Source organism: Cimex lectularius, unplaced genomic scaffold (assembly GCF_000648675.2).
Source record: "Cimex lectularius strain Harlan isolate CLEC.00 unplaced genomic scaffold, Clec_2.1 scaffold290, whole genome shotgun sequence".
Lineage (NCBI taxonomy): Eukaryota > Metazoa > Arthropoda > Insecta > Hemiptera > Cimicidae > Cimex > Cimex lectularius.
The window spans coordinates 419,331-441,798 of record NW_019394207.1 but is presented as its reverse complement, the minus strand read 5'-3'; the positions used below and the strand labels follow the sequence as shown (position 1 = coordinate 441,798).

The following is a 22,468-nucleotide window of genomic DNA, read 5'->3' as shown; positions in this document are numbered from 1 at the left end:
GGATGGAAAATCGGGTAAAATCGTTTATCGCTTCTAATATACATATATGGATACCCATTGCTATTCGGCAGCGGGCCTGCCAGATCTATGAAAAGGCGTTCCCCTGGCTATTTTGAACCATAGCTAGACATTTTTCCGTGTTGCAATGTTTGGTGTGTTGACATTTGTACGTGCGCAACTCATACAATTGTTGACATATTTTACGACGAATGGTTTTAGCCCTTTAAAATAGGAGATCTCTCTTATTTTATTTATGGTGCGTGAAAGTCCACCGTGTGCTCCTAAATTGGAAGTATGAAAATATTTGAGCACCATTGCTTTTAAAGATTCCCGTATCACAATTCTAAATTTATTTTTATTAACTTTATAGTACAAAGTGTCATTCTTTAATGTAATGTGGCCCTGGTTAATACCGTTTTTCAACTGAATAATTAAGTTTTTTAATTCCGGGTCTTCATTCTGCCCTATTATTATATTTTTAAAGACTTCAGGGATTGTCTTAAGAATAAAAACGTTTGTTTCGTTTTTGCCTTCAACTGGGTTTCTAGAACAGTACATTATTCGCAAGGCAAATCGCTCATGCCTCCCGTTTTTATTTTGCATATTAATAATGCTGGGCCCTCTCTAAGAGTGACATCGTACACGATTTTGGAGGTACACCCCAACTTCGAAGTCAATACATGAGGATATGTTTTTTGTAAATATTCGTCTAAGTTCTCTTCTTATAGTCTACACTTGTCACTTTTACGGTCGTGGTGAATTTTTTTGTAATTCTGGGGGTAATATCTCTTTTTAATTTCATGAGTTTTATAACCATTTGAGTTGAACCTATACCGATTCTGAAATTATTTGCTTTAAACGAGACTTCCAACTCTTCGACTTTCAATATTAAGCCTTCCAGGTCTTCCAAACACCGAGATCGATCTGTAAACTGGAATCTCGCGCGGGTACCTAAGTTTACCCCAGAAAGTAAGATATCGAATAATTCTGAATCTGAATAATTTCACTAAATTCTTGCAAATTTTTTCACGTCGTGGACATAAGATGGAAATGATTCATTAACTCTGTATCCTGAGTATTTTCTTAGATATATGGTTGGTGTATAAGGTCTTCAGTTTCATAGAACGATTAGCTAGAACGTTTAGATTGAAAGTTGCCTTAAGGTGGCCATTCGCGATCACTCCAAATGGAACCGCGCCACTAAATAAGACGTTTCATCCATCCTTAAATAATTCCTCCAATCAGCGGGTTCAAGGGAAAGATCTTTCATCAAATTGATATGGGTATTACGGCTTCTGTTCAGGAGCCACTTCTTACACCATTTTATCTTCGATTTTTTGCTTTTAATATGTAAATAAACAGAAGAGTAGCACAGATCGTCATCCATTTTGAGAATTTCAATTTCACTGGTTGACGTTCGGAGCGATTGGCTGTGGAGCGGTCGTGAATGCCCCCTCAAATTTCAGGCACTCCAAATGGAGCTGTACGGCTTGGCTCTACAACTCTACTCTACAATCATTATTATTAATTATTATTATTTTATTTTTGAAATTAAGAAAGGTTCATTTGAAATTTAAAAAGGTTAATTTCAAGTTAAAAGGGTTAATTTGAAATTAAAAAGGGTAATTTGAAATTTAAAAGGGTTAAAGTTAAATTTAAAAAAGGTTAATTTGAAGTTAAAAAGGATTAATTTGAAATTAAGAAAATTTTATTTACAATTTAAAAAAGGTTAATTTGAAGTTAAAAACGTTAATTTGATGTTGAAAAGGGCTGATTTGAAATTAAAAAGGGGTTAATTTGAAATTTAAAAAAAAGGTTAATTTGAAGATAGAAAGGGTTAATTTGAAATTTTAAAAAGGTTAATTTGAAATTAAGAAAGGTTCATTTGAAATTCAAAAAGGGTTAATTTGAAGTTAAAACGGTTCATTGCAAATTTTAAATAAGGTTCATTTCAAGTCAAAAACGTTAATTTTACGTTATGATTTAGTTAAAAAAAGGGTTATTTTCGTATTCAAAAAAGATTAATTCCAAATTATGAAAAGTTAATTTGAAATTTAAAAAAAGGTTAATTTGTAGGAAGAAAGTATCTCCTCGCCCCCTACTAGTAGCACCATTTTTCATAGTGATATTTTCTTAACAAAAACGGCTTTACAAAAAAATTGTAAGATTTAAATTTGTAGAAAAACTGAAACCCAACGTTTTGAGTACCTACTATTATTACTACCCTACTGCTTGAGTACTACGATGCGCGCCACCCTCAAATTTACGCTCTGCCCAGACCACAAGCACCAATTTTCGACTGGCAGCATTCTCCCGTTCAGTACGATCTCCTGAGCAACAATCAAAAAATAACTCGGTGCATTTATACTCAGCCCTAGTCTATACACAAATAATCAAAAAGCAATAAAGGATTTGGATTTAATAAATTTTTGCCATGTACAAATATTTACAAATTTAATTCAAAAGTTGCAAAGGAGTTGGTGAAATTTTAGTAATTTGAAAACGAGATTAATGGCTTTAAGTTAATTAATTAGCATTTAAGTGCAGTATAGCTTCCCCTGAATTGTAATCGTTTCTTTTATCCCTATCAATGTTTTGTTCTGAATCCACAAATTCCACAAATATCGTTCAATAAATGCAAACTGTCCAAAAATTCATTTTTTTTTCTTTTTTTTTGTCTGCTTTGTCAACACTGAAAAGATGCTGACCTCGGCCTGTCGCTTCGATAAGTGTTTTTTCGGTTTATGTTACCTTTCGCATCCAGTCTCGGAATAATTTTTTTTCAATAAGAAATGAAATGGAAATTTTGCGTGTGTCTGGTACACCCTTCTAACACATAAAATAGCCATTGTTTGTAAATAATGACATAACGTCGAACAGTTGTGGCTTAAACTTAGTTTTTGATAAGAGGAGTTGCATTAATCTTTAAATCCGAAAAATGTTTACGTAAGGTCTATCAGTTCGGTATGATTTAGCGGTGCTACCTCTCCCCCATCATATTCTTGTTATTCGTCGGGATTACAAGACTGAAATTTGTCGACAACATTTAAAAGGTACTGTATTGATGTCTCACTTGGCTAAAAAATGTCTCAATTTGTACGGTAATTTTACCAATAACGTGTATCACTTTGAAAGGGTTTGAAACAAAAGGAAAAACTTTTAAAAGTTTAGCTTTAGTTCTCTTACTACGGGAAGAGAGTCAGCTTCATGGTATGCTGATCGCGTTGAAATTCTAAGAGAAGAATCGGGTGTAGTTTTGGGACTGGGGCCGTTAACAAGAGTGTGGAAACACCGCAGACAATTTGTCCGCAGCTTGATCGTCCTAGATAATCTTGATGGCATTGCAGTCAGATCGTGGTTAAAGCCTGGCCGTTATTTCATGCGTCTGTCCTTTCAACGGATTTATAAACTCAAGAGGATATGGATTAAGTTGCAAAAAGTACTTTGTGTTGTTATTTGTTTCAATTATTTTGTTCAGGTTTGAGCAGAATTGCTTGAGTAAATGATATACTGCAGTTTATTTGTTGATAGGTTTTCTGCTCTGAAGCTTGTAACTAGTTTAATTTATGTCGATTTATCAGGGATGATGAATTTGGGTTGAATACACAATTTTGGGTTAGGTTAGTTTGGTGCTAGGTTGCATATCCCATGATTCAATGTCTTATAAATCGATTTCAATGTTTTTTATTGTATCTTCGGTGGTATATAAGCCATTCTAACTATCCTATTATTTCCTTTTTTCCTTCTTCGTGGTTACTAGTGACCAAAGTATCCTTTTCTTACACTTCGACCTAAAAGAATTGACCCTTTTTTATTTCTAAAATGTGTATATACGTGCAACTTTTAATTCTTTTTTTAATTATTTCTTTTACACAGAGATGGTATAGATCTCAGCTTAGAATGTTGATAGTTTGGGACTTAGGGGTTATGCCAGGTCAAAACTCTCAACACGACACGCAAGGATGGCACAATTACACAGAAGACAAACACTTTGAGCCCTGAAGATGATCTCAACAAAAGATCGAAATGATGGCACGACAAAGAAAATGTTTTTCTGAAACCTACATCACACCCGACCGCATCTCACGATATCTGAATAACTATCGATAAACGGTCATTAATCTCTACACATTAGTTTTAGGGTTTTATTCTTCCTGATATTTAATTTCATTTGGAAGGCTCTATCAAAATTTCATTTATTTTTATCTTTTTTTTAGTTTTATGATGGCTTACTCTTAGGTCTGGTTATATTATATTCCAGAAAGAAAAAACTGTGACGTCATATCAAATGGCTCATCAGATCGACAACCTAGAGGTAAGAGCGAGGTTGGTGGGCTGTGGATTTTAAATTGGCCCAGAACCATCCTTTCTTATCTACGTGTAATATTATGTTTTAATGGTTTTTTTAGGTTAGGTTTGGGTTAAGGACGGTGTTAACTGCACAGATTAAGGTGACCACGGCTGAGTGGTTATGGCGTCCGATTCGTACGGCCACGCTAGCGGTTTTGGGTTCGAATCCGCCATAGCTTATGACTTTTCAATTTAAACTAGTTAGAAAAATGTATTGTAAAGTTGTTTGATCCCTCATCCATGACAAGTAGTTGGATGTTAAACTTTTCTGTACGAAAGTAATTACTTTACTTTTTTACTTTTTACTTTACTACGCAATCATGTTTAAAGTGAGTCGAGTTTGTTGATGAGAGCTTCGTTTTTAACACTTGTGTTATAGAACCATAACATACGAAATTTTCAAAGCGGATCAGATCTTTAATTCCAAGATAAAAGCCATTACATATTTAAAAGAGGCAAAATATGTACATAATTTACATGTACATTAATAACTTCTCAGCGGCATATATTTAGCATATATAGTTAACAGGAACACCTGTTGTTATATGGAGAATGTCACATATTAAAATATCATTTGCTTGAAGGAAACCACATGCTTTCACTTGTTGATGGTTCAACGTAAATAACCATTGTTAAACAACCTTTCCTCATAGAAGATTTTAATGGTTCACGATATTCTCAAAATTAGATTGTTTTTTTAGACCATTTGGTAAAAGTGTGTTTTAGTGAGGTGGCCCAGGTAGAGTACTGCTTGCGCGTCAGTTGGATACTTTGACCCGCTCCTACGCAATAAAACTCTTGAGAAGTCGACCCTTTAATAAACAAGTGCAATATATGAAATTCTGGAGGGGAGAGTCAAGCAATCTCTTCTGTCCTCAGAAAGTCATGTTCTCGGAAGTCAGACGTCCCTCGGACTCAGGTGAGGACAGACGTTCAAAAAGGACCGTGTAAGTAAAATCTTTTTTTTTTTTATCAATTGCTCCTAACAGCACAATAAATAATATATTTTATTTCATCACACCCTCATGTCAATACTGATTTGAAAAGCGACTCGATAATTTAAATTTACACAAGACTCAAGAACCTATTTCTGAAATGCTACTTTATCAGGTGTTTGGGGGCGTCGGCGAGCGTAACGGTTACTGCATTCGGACCCTTAGCTCCTTTCTTTAATCCTTTAGTTAATGCGGCAAAATCTTTGATAAATTTACTTTAATAAACAAGTAATCCGAGAAATGATTTTATTTGCTTTCCTGTTTTAGGAATTGGATAATTTTGAATTGTTGCAATTTTTTCATGATTTGGTTCTACTTCGTAGGGGGTCACAATATGGCCTAAATAGCCTCGTATTTTTCTCAAAAATTCCATTTTATCCAATTGAACTTTAAAATTAGATTATTTTAGCCTCTTAAATACTAATTCTAAACTAGTTACATGTTCTTGCAAACTAACACTGTACATATAATATCATCTAAATATACCGCACATCATTTTGGATCCCTCGCAATATATTGTCCATCACTCTCTGAAAGGTAGGCGGTCATTTTTTTTATTAAGTTTATTTAAGTTTGTTTTATTAATTTTCAAGTAGTCTAAAATCATTCAAAATTTTGTTTGCCTGAAACATCTAAATTTTGTGGTACACCAAAATAGGGAGAATTCCACGTGAGTGGGGAGATCTAATAATTTTCTGGTCTAGTATTTGTTTAATTTGTCTTTTGACTTCATTACGGTAGATGGTTGGGTATATATATGACCTTGTGAGGATAGGGAGTTCGTCATGTGTGCGGATAAAATGTTTTACGTTATTAGAGAATGTTAGTGGTTAATTATCAAGACGAAAACTATCTTTGTATATTATTTCTTTACTAAACGGAGTAGTGCATCTTTTTCTTCAGCGTTCATGTGGCCAGTACGAATTTTAAATAGGTCAAATTTTAAATTTTCTGTTTCCATCGCATTCAATTGGATGGGGTTATCCACCTTAACATTGTATTGCATATAATTTTCATCAGTTTCTTCTAAATGTAATGGTTGTCTATTAATATATAATGGTTTATTAGTGGGGTTTAAAATTGTGCAAATTGCTTTATGATTTTGTATTGCTACTAGGCTGACGGGTATTTCTGCTCCTAGTACTTTTGTATACGGAACTATTCCTGTCCCGTTTTTAATATTTTTTATATTTGATACTACGAATTTTCGCTACGAGGTTCAATAAACAAAGTAGTATTTTGGAGAAAGTCGTAATAGAGCAACGGTAAGCCTCTCTTTCTCGTAATTAATTCATTATTTAAAAAATCTAGCCTGGAGCCTTATGAGCTTTTTCTCACTTCACTTTGTATAAATATTTCCAATGGAGGTAGGTTTTTATATACATAGATAGCCTTAGCTGCACAGCGAACGAGTTTTAAATTATAGAGTACAATCATACGAAAATAACTAATGTTTATAACATGGTTATTTGTTTTTCTTTTCTGGAGTCCCTTTTGCACTTAAACTTTCGTCTGTTTTGTCCGAGCTGTTCTAACGGTTTATCTGGAAGATCTTTGTTCTTTAATAACGCACAGAATTATTTTTCCCTACATTGCCCATGAATGGCTTTAGTAGGTACATAGATAGCCTTTTCCTATTGCAGGGCAGGTGCATAGAATATGCTGTGTTGGCTCTGGCTCCTTTTGACATAGCCGACAATGGTCATCTGTTAATAGTACCATTTTTAAGTGGTATTTTAATGGAACATAAGGATTACCAATCGGTTGATTTTGCGTGTAGTGTTGCTTGCCGCATTCCTTGCATGCGTTTCCTAATATTTGTGTTGTTCTCTAGTAAGCCAAGAGTCCAGTTCTTTATTAATGTGGCTCTTTTTTATGTCGTGAAAGCCATTTGTGCCAATCTGTAAGTGCTAAGGTTGTTCCAAGGTTCCTGATTTGACTAGGGTGTCTGATGCCTCGTTGCCTAAAATTCCTTAATGACCTGGAACATACCTTAGCGTTAGGCTGTTTATAGATCCCAGTTATATGGTATTTAGTTGGTGCCAGACTATTTTTGAGTTGATCTAGAAGCTTGAAGAGCTTTTAGAACATCACGTGCGTGGTAGAGAAAGATGTAGGGCTCAGGGCCATGTGGTGCTCGTAGGTAGGGCTCCTTTATGCTCATTTTCGAACAATTTCCCCTCTTTGAGCCATGTGTACACAATAGAAGAGCTCCAGGTTTTTCTTTTTTTGTTTTTCCTTTCCATTGTACTCCCATATTAAATGCAGTTTGTTAAATGTTTCATTGCTTTTGTGGCTGTGAGTTTAGAGCTGTAAGGCTTGCTATTCTTCGGACTTTTTTAGCAGTTTCTATGCCTTTCTTTGTTCTTTTGGCTAGCATATATAGCGAACATGTTTCTATGGCTAGCAATTCTGATCGAAAGGTAGTGGTTATGGAGACGAGGGTCATGTGATGCTCATATTTTACGCCTATTCTTGTACCATTTCCATCCTTTGAGACATCTGTATACTATAGAAGAGTTAGATTTTTATTTTTTTGATTTATACTTACTTGGTTTTTAATTAAAAGAACAAGACAAAAGGCTGTACATTAACGAAAGGAATTTAATACTGTTTTCGTTTATATAAACATCCTATATACGTATTTTCCAGAAAACAAGTGGTACGGAGAAAAGAACATCAAACAACAATCACTTCTGAATTACCCTTTGGTCTCTTATGTCTCTGCAGGGATAAATAGAAAATGTATATTAAATCTTTAATTATTTAGAAGGAGTAATATTCGCAGGACATGTTCAGCAGGGTCTGAAAATTGTTCAACCCTAGGTATACTCGAGTATAGGGGATGCATCATCCCCTAAACGCAAATATGGAAAATGGCTATTGGACTTTTATCCAAAGTTTGGAAAAAAATATAATTCCTTCAACGTTCTTTCAATTTATTCTAGATGGGAAATTAATATGTATACTTATGATAAAAAATGTATAAGTAATAAATATTATTATTTGGTTACTTTCTTACTTCATATACGCTAAGATTCTCAGAGATTATTGACAAAATTACACTTGTTCTTACAATGCTCTTAATTCTAAATTAACAAAATTGCTTGTCTAACATTGAGTATGTAGAAGTTGCAGGCCAACTTAGAGAAAAATATAACGTGTGTGAATTATACGCTAGTTGTTTTATATTTTTATGTCGCAAAGATTTTGTTTCGAATTCTTCCTGTAAATACAGTTTCTGCTGTGTTCCACTTAAAACTTTTTTTGATCACTGCATGATTTTGAGGTCATCAGCAAAGAGTCTGTGAATTCAGGAACATATTTTGTGTGATAAATCATGAAGATAGAAAAGAAAGGGGCTTAGAAAGGAGCCCTGAGGACCCCCCCCCCTTATTACTGGCAACTACGAAATCTCATTTTGTTTTACCATTAACCCCAGGTTCCATTTTAAAACTAATTTAGCACTGAGCTTGAGAAACCAAGCCTGTTGAAGAATGGTGACATGGTCGACTGTATCGAAGGCCTTGCTAAAAAAGATTAGTAACAGCATACGAAAGTCATCAGCTGAATCAATTCTCTTTTAGTGCTAAAATGTGTGCTGAAGCCTGTTGGTTAATGTTGTGGTGGCCAAAAACCCCGGTCGCTAAACTGGTGCCCACGACGTGATGATGTCCCTGTGACCATTTTTAGTGACTGGGAGGAACGTGCTGCACAGAACACGCCACTCTTCATCATTGGCCTGCCGCTTGGAGAGGCTCAACCATTGGGGGAACTAGGAGATACCTTCCACGCTGCAGGCAGTTAGCTTGCATCACCTCGATATATAATCACGGGCACAATCTTATTTGTATTATGCTTATTTCAGACCCCCCTGACGAGGTCTCAACTCCCACTAATTGATCCTTTAATCCGAGAGGACAGCAGGATTTCCAGTTGTATTAATTGGCTTAGAGATAACAAGTTTCTTAGGTTAAACTTATGTTATGTTTTTCAATAGCGGTTTTAAGTCGTTACGTTACTAGTTTTGTGTCTCAAAACCTTCGTTGAACAAAATGCGGGTCGTTGCTAGACAGTTAGTTTCGTTCCTCTCTAGAAAACACGGTCAAAAATTGTACCTTTTATTTATAAAACATATACACAGATTCAATACGGTCATTTTCCTAGAGGAATCCTGGAATATTTTTACTGCAGAGCAGAAACAAGGCCTTTAAACTGAGTCGTATCGCAGTATGAAAGATCATTCCCCCCCTTCTTCCCTAGCATTTGTTACGTGAACCCTATGGTAGTATGATTAGTCTGCTTATCTATGCAAAAACAGATTTCGTTTTAAGTACATTTATTTTCTCTAGGCTACTGACTCAATTTTCACGGGTTAAATAAGCTAAGGTAATACTGAAAGAACACCATGACTTATTTTGTTTTGTCTTATATTTACAAATTATTTAATAGATTTAAACAAAAAATACAACAATAAAACTTTATTTTTATTTACACAGTATAGAGTTTACAAAGTTTACCTTGAAAATCATCATTTTTTCACGTTATGGTTTTTTATTTATTTTTTTTAAGGATCTTATTTTATATTACGTCAAAAAATAGTAGAAAATTTAACAATTACAAACCCAAGAATAAAATTAAACAGTGTTCAGTAGATTGATCGTCACTGTTTATCCTGGTGCGGCCATTTTCTGCCTGGACCCCGGCCATTCTCTTAGTCAGGACCTGCGAAAAGGATGAGCGCGGTACCCACTGCGATGTCGCAATTCGTCATGCTAAAGAAAACAAAAAAAGCAGCCAGAATAGGCAGACCAGGTTGATTAGGGACGATAAATCTACTGGGTAATATTCAACAGACCCTACAAAACATCCAAATTACGGGGCGTAAACCTAAGGTAAACAATTTCTTCTCAGGGAAATAATAACAAATTAACAATTTATATATTTGTGCGATAAATACACAAGTTGATCAAATACATTTCTGTTGTTCTTACAGAAAAACACGATGCCATTGACTGCAGAACAATATTTGACTGCTCTTGAAATAACGAAACAGGTATTAAAAGCACATTTTCCATTGTTTTGTTTTGTTTTCCCTTTCTTCTTTCCTTCGCCGCTTGTAATACCGAATAAATTATTGTTATTAAACTTAAATGACTATTCCAATTTTTTATGTAGCTTGTTTAAAAGATCAACACACTCACTGTGTAGAAGCCTGTTTTGGCAATTAGTTGTTATTAACCTGCCCTACAAATCAACAAAATATTTAATGCGATAAAACTGTCTAAATATATAAAACAAGAGGAAAAGGGAAAATTTAACAGACTAACTTTTCTACTCTTCTTCCTAATCCTTTTCGGTTGATTGTCTTTTCTTTGGTAATAGATTAGTACAGATAAATAGTTCATGGCTTCAACAAATTCATTTATTGATGCCGATGCATTTCGGGACAAATCTGGCTCCCCTCTTCTAAGCTCGTTGGATTAAAAACAAACTAAAAAAAAATAAAAAAATTATAAAGATATTTCACAGTGCAGTAAGCAAGAAGAAAGCATATGCCATGCTTTGAGCTCAGTAATTCTCTTGCTTCTCAAGATGTACAATAAAAAGGATATAGTCGCCTAAACATAATGTGTATACGTGGTGAGAATGTACCCAAACCAATATTGCATACCTTATGAGACTTTCAAATAAGACATGTTAAGATATAATTAAAATATTAAGAGATGCATCATTTACTAAATTTCTAAACTTAAACAAACAACTATTTAACTTTTTACATATGTACAAACAATGATTTTCTCAGCTCATGCGAGGTTCTATTAAAACTCCCAGCAGTTTTACATTTTCTGGGTTATCACATACTACAGACAGGTCCTTCAGACCACACACCGTGTCTGTGATTTTTCTTTATTTAAGCACAGTTCATTTGATGAAAACCAATTTTCACAATCATATTGCAATTTGTAATTTTAACTTAAGAACACACTGTATCATCTTTTTTACAGCCTTTTGTTAAAACAACTGCAAAAGCCAAAATGTGCACATATTCAAAATTTCTATACAAGTCATTTGTAAAAATTATGTACAAAATTGAACTGAACCGTATGGCAGTCTGATTTCTACTTTCTGGAATTCTGACATTTTAACCCTACGTTTCACAGATTCATTTCCTTTCATTTAAATAGGTACTTATAATTTTTATGGCATTCTCACCAAATTTTTATTTTTATTTATTTTCAATTTTTGTAATTTAATTTTTTTTTACCTAATCAAATGCTTTGCCTAGGTCTAACATAGGAAACATGGAAAATTTATTCTCTTCAAAATTTTCAAACACAAATTCCTTCTGTTATACTTAATTGCATTTTATATCCAAATTATTATAAAAATATTAAATGTTTTTAAAAAGGGTTAACAATTTATTTTTTTAACCACATTTTCTGTAACTTTTGAAGAAAAAAAACGGGTAATATGGAGATGGGTCTGTAGTTAGAGAGACAATTTATGTCACTTCCTTTATTAAATAATATTTTGTAATGTTATTAGATAACGAATAGATATTAAACAGTTTATTTTAGTTGCAATTGTCATTAAGGATCTTTTGCTCTGCCTATCCTCGCTGAGTCTGTCCATCAAACGTGTACGACATTTCGCCATCATCAAAGGTTGAATATCAATAAATCCTTTAGTTCCAACTGTTAGTAGCTTATTCAGAAAGCTTTTCACTTACATTGCAAGCATCTTCAGCCCTTATCCTAATCTTATATTTTACATCTAATGAATTGAATGAAATAATTACATTTAATGAAAAGAAAATATTTTTTTAAATTTTTTATTGATTTTTACATCTGCATTCTTTGATGCTATAAGCAAAATATTACAAGTCATTAGCATGTACACAGGAGCGGCAATCATCCCATGATGAAAGCCATTTGTATGTCAAAATGATCTTGGTTCATCCTATGAAGACGAAAAAAGGTTGTCACGAGGCCACTGACGCTTCAGTCTCCTGATGTATGCGGGGATTATTTGGTAAGGTAGTAGATGACAGATTTTTGACAAGGGGATTAGGATGATAAGGTAGTTTATAATAGAACTTTTTGTAACAGTATTGGGCCAGATGAGAGCAAGTGGAACATTTAGGTCGGTATGGATGGTGTGGTTGGAAACATAGAAGGGAGTATTGACAATTGTTTTGAGAATTTGGGATTGAAGGATTGGATACAATTGAGGTTAGAACACTTTGCAGATCCATAGAGTTCGAGTCTGTATGCCCAAATAGGGGCCAGCAGGGCGATGTATAGTATATTTTGTTTGTCTCAAGTTGTCAAGTTTTGATCATCTGTCAAATAGTCGTTTTAGCATGGTAAATTGTAATTTACATTCAGTTTTTTTGAGTCGCATATGAGGGTTTCATGTCAGTCATTTGTCCAGCTTGTCCGAGGTACTGTACATGGTTACATGGATGGGAGTATTATTGAGGTATAGTGGATTTTTTCAGAATGATGAAGGTCTTGGATGTCAGAGAGGGGAATAAAAACTGTAGAGAGGTGTTGAGCTAGGAGTTCTCCTCATTGGATTTGACCCCATTGAAGTGGACGAGATGTATTTTGATTATGAAGGATTTTTTTAGTAGCGGTCCATAGTGAATTGTTGTCAGTATTAAGTGATTCTGTATAAGTGGACTTATTGTCGGTGTAATTTCGAAGTTTGTAAGATAACTCTAGTAATATGATTGGATAATCTTTTGTCAGAGGGGTATCGAGCACTCTTGCTCGACACAAAGGGTAATTAGTTGTCTTAGTCAGAGGGGTAAACATTAAGATAAAGATGTAGTATTTCTTGGTATGTCGGGTAGTGTAGAGTGCCAGATTCTTTGCTGTATGGAGTAAGTCAAGTGATGTACTTTATCGTCCAGTTGCTGAGATGTTTTCAAAGAAACGTTTAAGTCTAGGTTTTGTTCAAGTGTTTGCCAAAAGTTCCAGTCAACTGTTTCTTAATTAGTGTTGGTCGAGGTAGGATTAGTTTTGGACGGATGTGAGGACAATGGAGCTATGGTCTGAGGAGAGGTTGTCTAAGGTGTAGGTGTCAGAGTAGAGAGATGAGATGTTGGAGCAAACAAAGAAGCCCAGCAAGTCTGGTCTTTTTTGTGTGGATGTTGGCCAGTAGGTAGGGTGGGACAGTGCTAGGAAGGAGAAACTAGTTTGTGAAATGACATTGCGAAGGAGCCAGCCTCTCAGGTTCGCAACACAGCTGCCCCAATACAAGTTTGGGTCAAGATGTCACCACAGATGAACTGATTTCCAAGGATGGAAAAGAGGGACAGAAAATGGCTTTCTCTTATGATGTGATTAGGGGGACAGTACACGGATGCGATGGTGTAGGAAAATCAGCTCTGTCATTAGAGAGATTTCATTAACCTGGAGAAAGAGAGTTGCAGTAAATGGTATTTGGAAGTGGGGTAAGGAATTGCGAACCAATAGGGCTATTTCCCGTGGGCAGCCCCAGTGGGGTGGTTTGTCGCATACATTATGTACCCTGGTATGTAGAATCGCAATCTGTCAGTGAAGTGGATTTTGGGAATAAAGATGATGTCAATTTATTTTTCGTGGAGGAGTATCTCAAGTCCCTGTCTTAAGTTAGTCTGTCCATTCACGTTCCAGAGGAGGATAAGAAGGGAGTGTTGGGTTAGGACCAGTAAGGGGCATGTTTGGAGAGGAGACTGTTTACAACTGTGGTTAGGAGTGCTGAAAGATCCGTGATTTGAAGTTGTGGAGGAAGGAACTTAACAAAATGGTGTTATCTCCTGTAGGGTGGGTGTTCGATTGAGGTTGAGAAATAGGTGAGGGACGAGTGTAGGAAGGACGAGAGGCTGAAGGTGGCAGAGTGCCTGTGTCCGTCTGTGCAAAAAAGACATTTTTGTTGAGATGAGCAGATTTGGTGATGGGCCTTAAAAGAGAGAAGTCCTGAGGTTGGCTGGCTGGTTGTAGAATTTTCTGCAGAGCTAATGGATCAAGTGACCAGAGGTACGTTGTTTCTTGCAGGCTTGTGTCATGTGCTCACCAGCACATTTTACGTACTTACAGACGTACACAGCTGCTGGCAATAGGCAATATTATTGGCAACGTTTGCATTGTACTAATGTACATTGTTTGTGGGGCTCTTCGACTTTTACCCTTGAGTAGCAAAGAGTAATTATGCTGAAAATGTCTTTATTGTTTGGATTTGTATCTACTTTCAAAAAGAATACCAGTCGAGTCTGTTTAGTGGCTGAGTGTTGTACAAGTGCAACATTGCACACACTAGCCACACACTGCCTCTGTTCGGTTTGATCCTCCCTGATTAATTCGGGTGGGATGCTCTGATTAAGTTCCAAATTACTACTCTGTGTTCTTTTTCCTATTGGAGCTGTAACGTGTGGTAATCTGCATTATGTTCTTTGAGGTATCGAAAATAATGTAAACCTTTTTTTTGTTATTATATACAGGCTGACAAAAAACAGAGTACATCCTCAAGTTAACTGCTGATTTATTTTATTTTCGACCTTTGATAATGGAGTTCCACCATAAAAGTACAACAAACCTCGAAAAAAGTGTAATTTTGTATCATCAGTGTCTAATAACCCAGTCCCACCACTGAATATGGTGAAATGCCTAAATGCGTCTGACAGACTGATCCAGCAAGGATACTGTTTAAAGTGTTATATGTATCAGCCACTGTTTTACTCAGAAATAATCTGTATCTTGGTATAGTGTGAATTAAAAAACAAATTCAATTGTTATCGGCCAAGTTTTTGTTATTTTAAAGTCATCAGGGCAAAACAATCTTAAAGATGTCTTCAAATTGACATAATTAGTTTTATAACAAAGGGTTTCAATTTTCTTTGAAGATAGACTCAGTCCCAACATTGCCAAGGACTGATAACGAATGATGAGTTTTTGTTTTGTTATTTTGCAGATGAAGTTTAACACTTTTCTTCAGTGTAAAATGTGCAACGAGCTACTATTCACTGTGTCTGATTTTATTGAACACAAAACAAAATTCTGTGAAGACACTGTGGTCGATGTAGATGATACTGGATACATTAAACCAGTAAATATCTATTTGATACAAACATATTTTAACTGACTCTTTCTGATAAAATTAAATTTTACTATGTATGATAAAGGAACCAAAAATTATTAATTATTAGCAATTATTCTAGTCAAATAAACATGTTATTTGAAAATTCAGATAAATTATTTGTTGTGTGTAAAAGTTATTGGGGCATACCTATAACAGTTTCTACAAATGCCTAACTGTTTGAAAGTTGGATTGCATAGATATCAGTTAGAAATAAGGTTCCAGTACTCCTACACCTACTCCCTGTTTGATATTTGTCATTGTACCATATTAGGGCTTCTTCCTAAATATTGGGTTGCCTTTCTTCCAAAGATTTCTGTTGTCTATGACCACTTGGAAGGGCCTGTCAAAGTTGAGTTTTTCTCCCATTTTTTTCATGTACCGTTATACCCTCTCGAATAACCTCAATATTAAATGACTAAGCATGATTTTTCATTTGCTAAACATTCTTCAGCAAATATATATTACTATTTATTCAAACTTAAGTTCATATATTTTATTGATTTATTATAATGGCTCCACGTCTACCAAATAAGCAAAGCTAGTCTTTGTGTTGCTAGTACGGTTGGAATTTAAACAAGCAGGGTCTATTACAAACCGAGAGGCTGACAGCCTGTCCACTCCACCAATGCTGCCCCGATGAACTTGAAGAGATGAAATTGGAAATATTGATAGCCATACTAGATGATTTAATCCAATTTTTCCTCTATCTATTGTCCTGGTCTATTGTTTCAAATAGATATGTACTTTTTGATTTTTCACTATCGACAGTAGATACTTCTGTTGCACATTTTTCTTTGTAAGTGCTGGTAAAAGTGAATGAGATTCTTTGTGATAATACATTTAAAAAACTACCTAATCTAACCTAACCATAACCAACCCTAATCCTATCATTCCTAACTCAATCCAAGCTCTTAACTTCAGGGCGTCATCAGTCATATATAAAATAAATACAAAATACTTTAAAAACATGTTAGTCAGACTAGCATTCACACTACCTCATAATACTCCAAATTCCTTGCAGTAATAGGGAAAGAAGCCCATCCATTCATACTAATAAATTACTAAATCCATTATGTTTTAGTGGTGTAATGGAGTCAAATCCGACTCGTGACACTAACTTTTTCATCCCAACCGAGACCTTACATAAAAAGAATAATTAATTGAAATTAATAAATGGCATTCACACACCAGACTTCATTTAAACTGCCTCAGAGAACTTTTATATATTGTCCAGCTCCATTGTTTCAAGTAAGATATGTACTTTTTGGGATGAGGTCATTGTAATAATACATTAAAAAACCTACCTAATTTAACCTAACCTAGGTCCTTCTAGGATTGTAGAATCCTAATTCTACAATTTCTAACCCAACCCTATCTCCATTTCAGGGCCTCATCAGTCATAGATAAAAAAAATACAAAATACTTTAAAAACATGGTACTTTTGTAAGTATTCCTACTGCCCCATAGTACTCAATATTTCTCAAAGTACTAGGGAAAAACACCCATCCATTCTCGCTAATAGATTACATACACAAACCAGACTTGTCCAGGTCCATTGTTTCAAATAAGAGGTGTACTTTCTGGCTTGCTGACTATCGGATATTTTTGTTTCATAACTTTCTTTGTAGGCACTTCTAAAATTAAATGATATCCTGTAATAATACATATTAAATATAGTTAAACGGCTACAGTTAGTATTCTTGTATAATTAGCAAAAGAGTGCGTCATTAGACTAAATTCATTTTAACATGTTCGTTTCTGTTCAGTAATTTCTTTCTCTGTGTTTGTGTTTATTGCGTAATTTTCGTGCTAAAATGTTAATACTGGTTAATCCAGTTTTATTTGTAAAGAGAGGCCCTTCTAATTTAGCCACACCCTAAATCATCTTTAAAAAAAAAAATAAAGATTTTGCCTAGAAAACAACTACAAATAGATAGGGTTCAGTTTTCTGATTTTGGTTCTTTTATATACATACTGTCCTGGCATGTTATTTGGCTGATTGAAACAAAAGCAATTTTACGACAGCGTATTGATTAAATTTGTAGAATAGTGGTTTAAATGAAAAAATATCCACTTTGGTTGTGACCAATAGTACTAAAAATTCTTTTAACGAAAAGAAAAGTGATAAATCAAAAAATGAAGGTGTTAGCACTGAAAGCAATAAAAATGTAAATAGAAGAAAAACAGATGTCGATGCCAAGACGTCCCCACGTGTCGATGAAAAACAAACAAACAAAATTTTATTTGAAAAGGTTTGATTTAACTCTTCAATTTTTTACATTTGTTACACTATAAAATGGAAATCAAAAGTTTGTTAAATTTCTTTTTATAGCAAGATGAAGATGTTATTCCTTCAGCAAAGGAAAACCTCAAAATTACGAAATGTGAATGTAATGCAACTTCAGCAAAATGTAATTGTGAAATTCCTAGCAATGATGACAAACCAGTTTCTATGGTTAGTGATTAATATTGAAAACATTGTGTTTGTGTAATATATTGCTAATACAAAATGTTCTAGGCAAAGACAGTGATCGTTGACAACAACCAGGGCATATATGATGAGTTTGATTGGGTTAGTAGTTTTATCCTGTCTCGTGTACCTCACAATTGAACTTTTTTTAATGATTCCAGAATAACTGTGATTACTTTGACGGCACTACGTGTTATGTCAGTGAACCATTAGATGATGAATTTGTCAAGGTAAACTTTATTTTCACTTTGAATTTGTACACTTTGATGTTTATGATTAAACTGGCCATATTGCAAGCATATTTCATTTTTTATATAAACTCTTTTCAGAGTGCAATACTCTGACTAGAGTAGACAATTGTTTAATATTTTTTATTATTATTATTCTATACTTGAGTTTTATTTTGTTGCAGATAGAAAAACTTAACTGAAAATATGTAATATAAAAAACTGGACATATTGGAAAGCGATCGCTTCACCGCTTCCAGGCTAATATTTTTTTAGAAATAAATTTCTGTTCTATCTGTTTTTACTAGTTAATTTTCAATATATTACATATTATTTGCACCATTTTGTTATTGTCACAGAGGAAATGTGATATAAAAAATGGTCCATAATACTTTAAAATTACATGTTTAACCCTCCCAATACCAGATGAAAAATTTGACACAAAGTGCTGTCCCTCAAGTTCCCCCTCTCTTTATTCCTCAATTTTTGATAATAAGTTTAATAAATGAATGCCTTGAATAAAGGAAAGCAAGTTAAATTCTAAGATATTTTAAAACTTCATGCATTAAAAAACTTCACATTTGAAATCCTAAAAAAATATAAGAAAAATATTTTTTAATTACACTCTTCATATGGGGGTGCTTCGTTGTACTTTGCAGATGAATTTCTTGCTCCTATGGCACTTGCTTATACTTCGGCATCAATGTTCCTGGGGCGGAAGTTACACCTCAATCTCTTCCTCCTTTGCTGATTGGCTGGAGGTAGTTGTCATTAATATGTTAGTTGCTCACATGAGACGAGACATCTTCCCTTTGTTCTTCTTTCACTCGTTTTTCCATTTGTTCCTCTGCATTGTTCTGAACAGTTTGTACATAATGCTCCATTGACTGCCATAGTTCCATTGGACGCCTGTTTCCATTGCTAGGATTACTCAGTTGTTTCTGGATCATGGGCACATACAGTATTTTGTCGATTTCCAGTATCAAAAAGCATCATCAGTGATTGTAGCCTTTTTCCAATGTGGGTGCAGTTCATTCCAGAGGATGAATGCATGTATCACAACAAAATCAATTAATTTTTTTTTTTTAATTTTACTACTACTTCCTGGTAATGTTTACTCAGTTGAACCCGAGAAGCATCACTTCCTAAATTAGAAGTACCAGTTGTGGTCCCAGAGAGAACCAAGCATGTTATTTAAACAACAAAACATTGTAATAAATTTATTGTTAAGTTGTAATTATATATATATTCTGCTGCAAGCAATACAGACGGCTGGAGGATAATTGTCCTCCAGTTTGGTGAGGAAAAATTGTTTTTTTAAATAATTTTACATTTGAAAAACAACAGCATGGTGTTAGTGACAGACCCCACCTGGTATTCGGAGGGTTAAGAAACATATTTTAAGGAATGTTTATGTTTAATGTACGATCTGGTTGATATATTTGTAGACTTTATTTGTTTCTTGAACCCAAATAAAATACTTATTTTTTAAGTAATTGATTTTTAATTGTACACCATTGCATGATAATTCATTTGTAATAAACCATAATTCAACTGTATTACAGTATCAAATAAAATAAAGTAGAAAAATTTGCACCAGTTAAAAACAATTTGAGATGTTTTAAGACTATGAAATGCAGAAAATTTATACATATGTATTTAATAGCTAATTGAAAGCTGCTAAACCAAAACCTCAAAACAAATTTTATGGGGGCAGCAAAAACTTAATCCAATACTAAAGAAACAACTTTTGTTGTATACTTATATTTAAAAATTGAAACTTCACGGACAAATGAACAAAACTGATAGGTTTCTGGGTTAGAAAAAATATTGGCAATGCACAAAAAATTCGCAGTTAGATCTAAGCCATTCCCTTATTCTGTAAAAGACATTTGAATCTACTTCTATAAGTTGATCAAAATTGTTTCTACTAGTAAAAACAACCATAAAAAGCAATGTTCCAAGAATCGATCCCTGAGGGAAGACCACATTTTACTTCAACCAACTCACAGTTCATCAGTCTTCACAATTTAAGAGGTAATTAATTTCATTAATTTGCCCCAAATTCCATATTTTTTATCTATTTATTTTTATTTTTTATTATTATTATTAACAAGACATGACAAATAGCATGTGCCTTCGGAATATCCAAAACAAAGTCACAGTTTCTACAAATATGCCTCGAAACACCAAAAAAGTGCATTTTTGGGATTTATCTCTTTGGATGCCATCTTATCTATCCAATATTTAATTATATTTTTTGAACAAAAAAAAGCTATAGAGCAATTGTAAACACATTATTTTCAAGAAGTTTCGATAATGTGAAATGGGCCTGTAATAGCTATTAAATGCAAGGGTAATGTACTTTCTTTGGTAGGGAAATAAAGAACCCCACCATATAGTGTAGGGTACATATAAAGGACGTAGATCAGCAAAACTCCAGCAAATTCTCAACAAAAATCAAATTCATTAATTTTGAAACATGAAGGACCAAATATAATTCTGGTTGAATCAGTTTATTTACATTGCATAAATTAAAACATTAATAAAAATTATAAGTATAAAGTACAGTGTAAATTAATTTTTTGCCTGATAATTTCCACGACTTCTGCGTGACTAACACTCCTAGTGCAAGCTCTAACATCATTTTTCTCAAAACCTAGGAGACCGATTTTCATGGTTGATAATTCTTTTAAAGAAATTGTTAAGTGCATTTTACAACTGAATCAAACACTAAAATCAGACTATTATTTCCATTTAAAAACTAAGTTAATTTTTGACAAATAATTTTCCTATTTTAAGAATTGTCTTATAGAAATCTTTTATACATTTTTATGATAAATGTATAAAATGTCATAAATGATGTTAAAAAGCTACATTCCTCTTCTATCAAATGGATGCTTGGCGTTAAGCTCCTTTTAGCCGTTTTTGAATTATAGCACTTTCAATCAGAAATTCCGATGACTTTTAAAAATTGGAAAAATTTTAGGGATCAAAAAATTGATACTTGGGTGTCAATGAGGAGCTAAAAGAAATACATTAGTTTTAAGAAAAAAATTATGGCCTACTTTACTTGAAGAAAATTTGGTTATTGATAAACTTTGATAGCTTTTATACTATATTTTTAGTGTAATCTACATAAAAAATGCTGTAAAATGATTTGAAGAAGTAGAATGGCAAAATAAAAAACGGAAAATTTCCTTACAAATATTTTTTTGGCGAAACCAGGGCCTATTTACAAGAAGTGGCGGATACATGTCCGATATTTTGGAGTGTGAAATCACCAAAAAAATTTTGGTCCAAATCGGTGACACACCAACCTGGGCGACTTTGCGCTGGCTGTATCCTTCTTGTAACAATGTTATGAACCTGACACTGTCATACTCAAATTCCTGACTGGACCCCTTGAAAAAGGTGTAGGAATATTAATAATATCAAATGAAATCTACGAAATAAAAAGATTAACTGAAAGCGATCTTTAGGCGTAGCAGATGGAATAGCATAATGCTACTATTTGTGCGAATGGGATAAATTGGCACAAAAGTAAATAAAGCATTATTTCCTGTTTATTTTGACAATGATAGCTCCCAACTGCCTTTAACTAATGTGGAAAGATAATGGATGTAATTTTAAACTAAATAAAATGAGTTGCTTTAAATTTTGTATGTGTGAGTGTTTGCGTGTGCGTATGTGATAGAATAGAAAGTCTGTCAAAATTTATTATTCTATTTTTGAAGGAGATTTTTCCTTAAAGTGTTTTAGTAGAGTTTGATAAATTTTCAGTTGGATATAATATATATTTTATTTATAAAAAAAATTTATCTACCCTTCAAGCCATACCTCTTTGCTACAACTATAAAAAGATTATTTGGAGGTAGTGAGTTGCAATCTAGTGTGACATAGTTTTTAGAAAAACATTTTCTTTATTGTACCAACGTTTCGATCTTTATTGAGTTCTTCTTCAGGGCCTGGTATTTATAAACATTGTTTAAATTTTACAAATACATGTAGGATGTGAAAAAAAAATGAATTTATACAATGCTAGAAAATTTTATATTAACAAAAAAGAATGAATTTATACAATGCTAGAACATTTTAGATTAAAAAAATGAATTTATATAATGCTAGAAAATTTTAGATTCAATGATTGAAATTTTAGACTCACTCGAAGTATTTACACTCAGTCAGTGTTTGTTTTCTGTGTAAATGTGTCATTCTTGTCTGTCGTGTTGAGTACCAGTGAGATATTGATGTTTTATGTTTATATACGTCTCAACATGACAGACAAGAATGACACA

The 22,468-nt window shown here is 33.8% G+C and overlaps 1 protein-coding gene across 20 annotated transcripts; it reads left to right on the top strand.

Annotated features, from left to right (window-relative positions):
* Positions 1-2,944: 2,944 nt before the first annotated feature.
* Positions 2,945-19,630, top strand: LOC106668562. Of its 20 annotated transcripts, none has more exons than XM_014397439.2 (10): positions 2,945-3,053; positions 5,067-5,269; positions 10,001-10,240; positions 10,342-10,401; positions 15,306-15,440; positions 17,519-17,725; positions 17,806-17,928; positions 17,992-18,045; positions 18,105-18,173; positions 18,356-19,630. In XM_014397439.2, the coding sequence occupies exons 4-10, from the start codon at positions 10,351-10,353 to the stop codon at positions 18,371-18,373; spliced, it is 657 nt and encodes a 218-aa protein (XP_014252925.1). In that variant the 5' UTR covers positions 2,945-3,053; positions 5,067-5,269; positions 10,001-10,240; positions 10,342-10,350; the 3' UTR covers positions 18,374-19,630. The 20 variants fall into 20 exon arrangements, with proteins under 20 accessions (XP_014252925.1, XP_014252923.1, XP_014252924.1 ...); XM_014397437.2 differs by having other exon boundaries at positions 9,998-10,240; XM_014397438.2 differs by having other exon boundaries at positions 9,991-10,240.
* Positions 19,631-22,468: the final 2,838 nt, after the last annotated feature.

What these genes read in the sequence shown, in the direction of transcription:
- LOC106668562 (XM_024230171.1), top strand. Translation starts at nt 10,351, where the DNA reads ATGCCATTGACTGCAGAACAATATTTGACTGCTCTTGAAATAACGAAA. An exon ending in ATACTGGATACATTAAACCA is followed by an intron (nt 15,441 to 17,518) that starts GTAAATATCTAT and finishes TTAAATTTGTAG; the next exon opens with AATAGTGGTTTAAATGAAAA. An exon ending in ATGACAAACCAGTTTCTATG is followed by an intron (nt 17,929 to 17,991) that starts GTTAGTGATTAA and finishes AAAATGTTCTAG; the next exon opens with GCAAAGACAGTGATCGTTGA.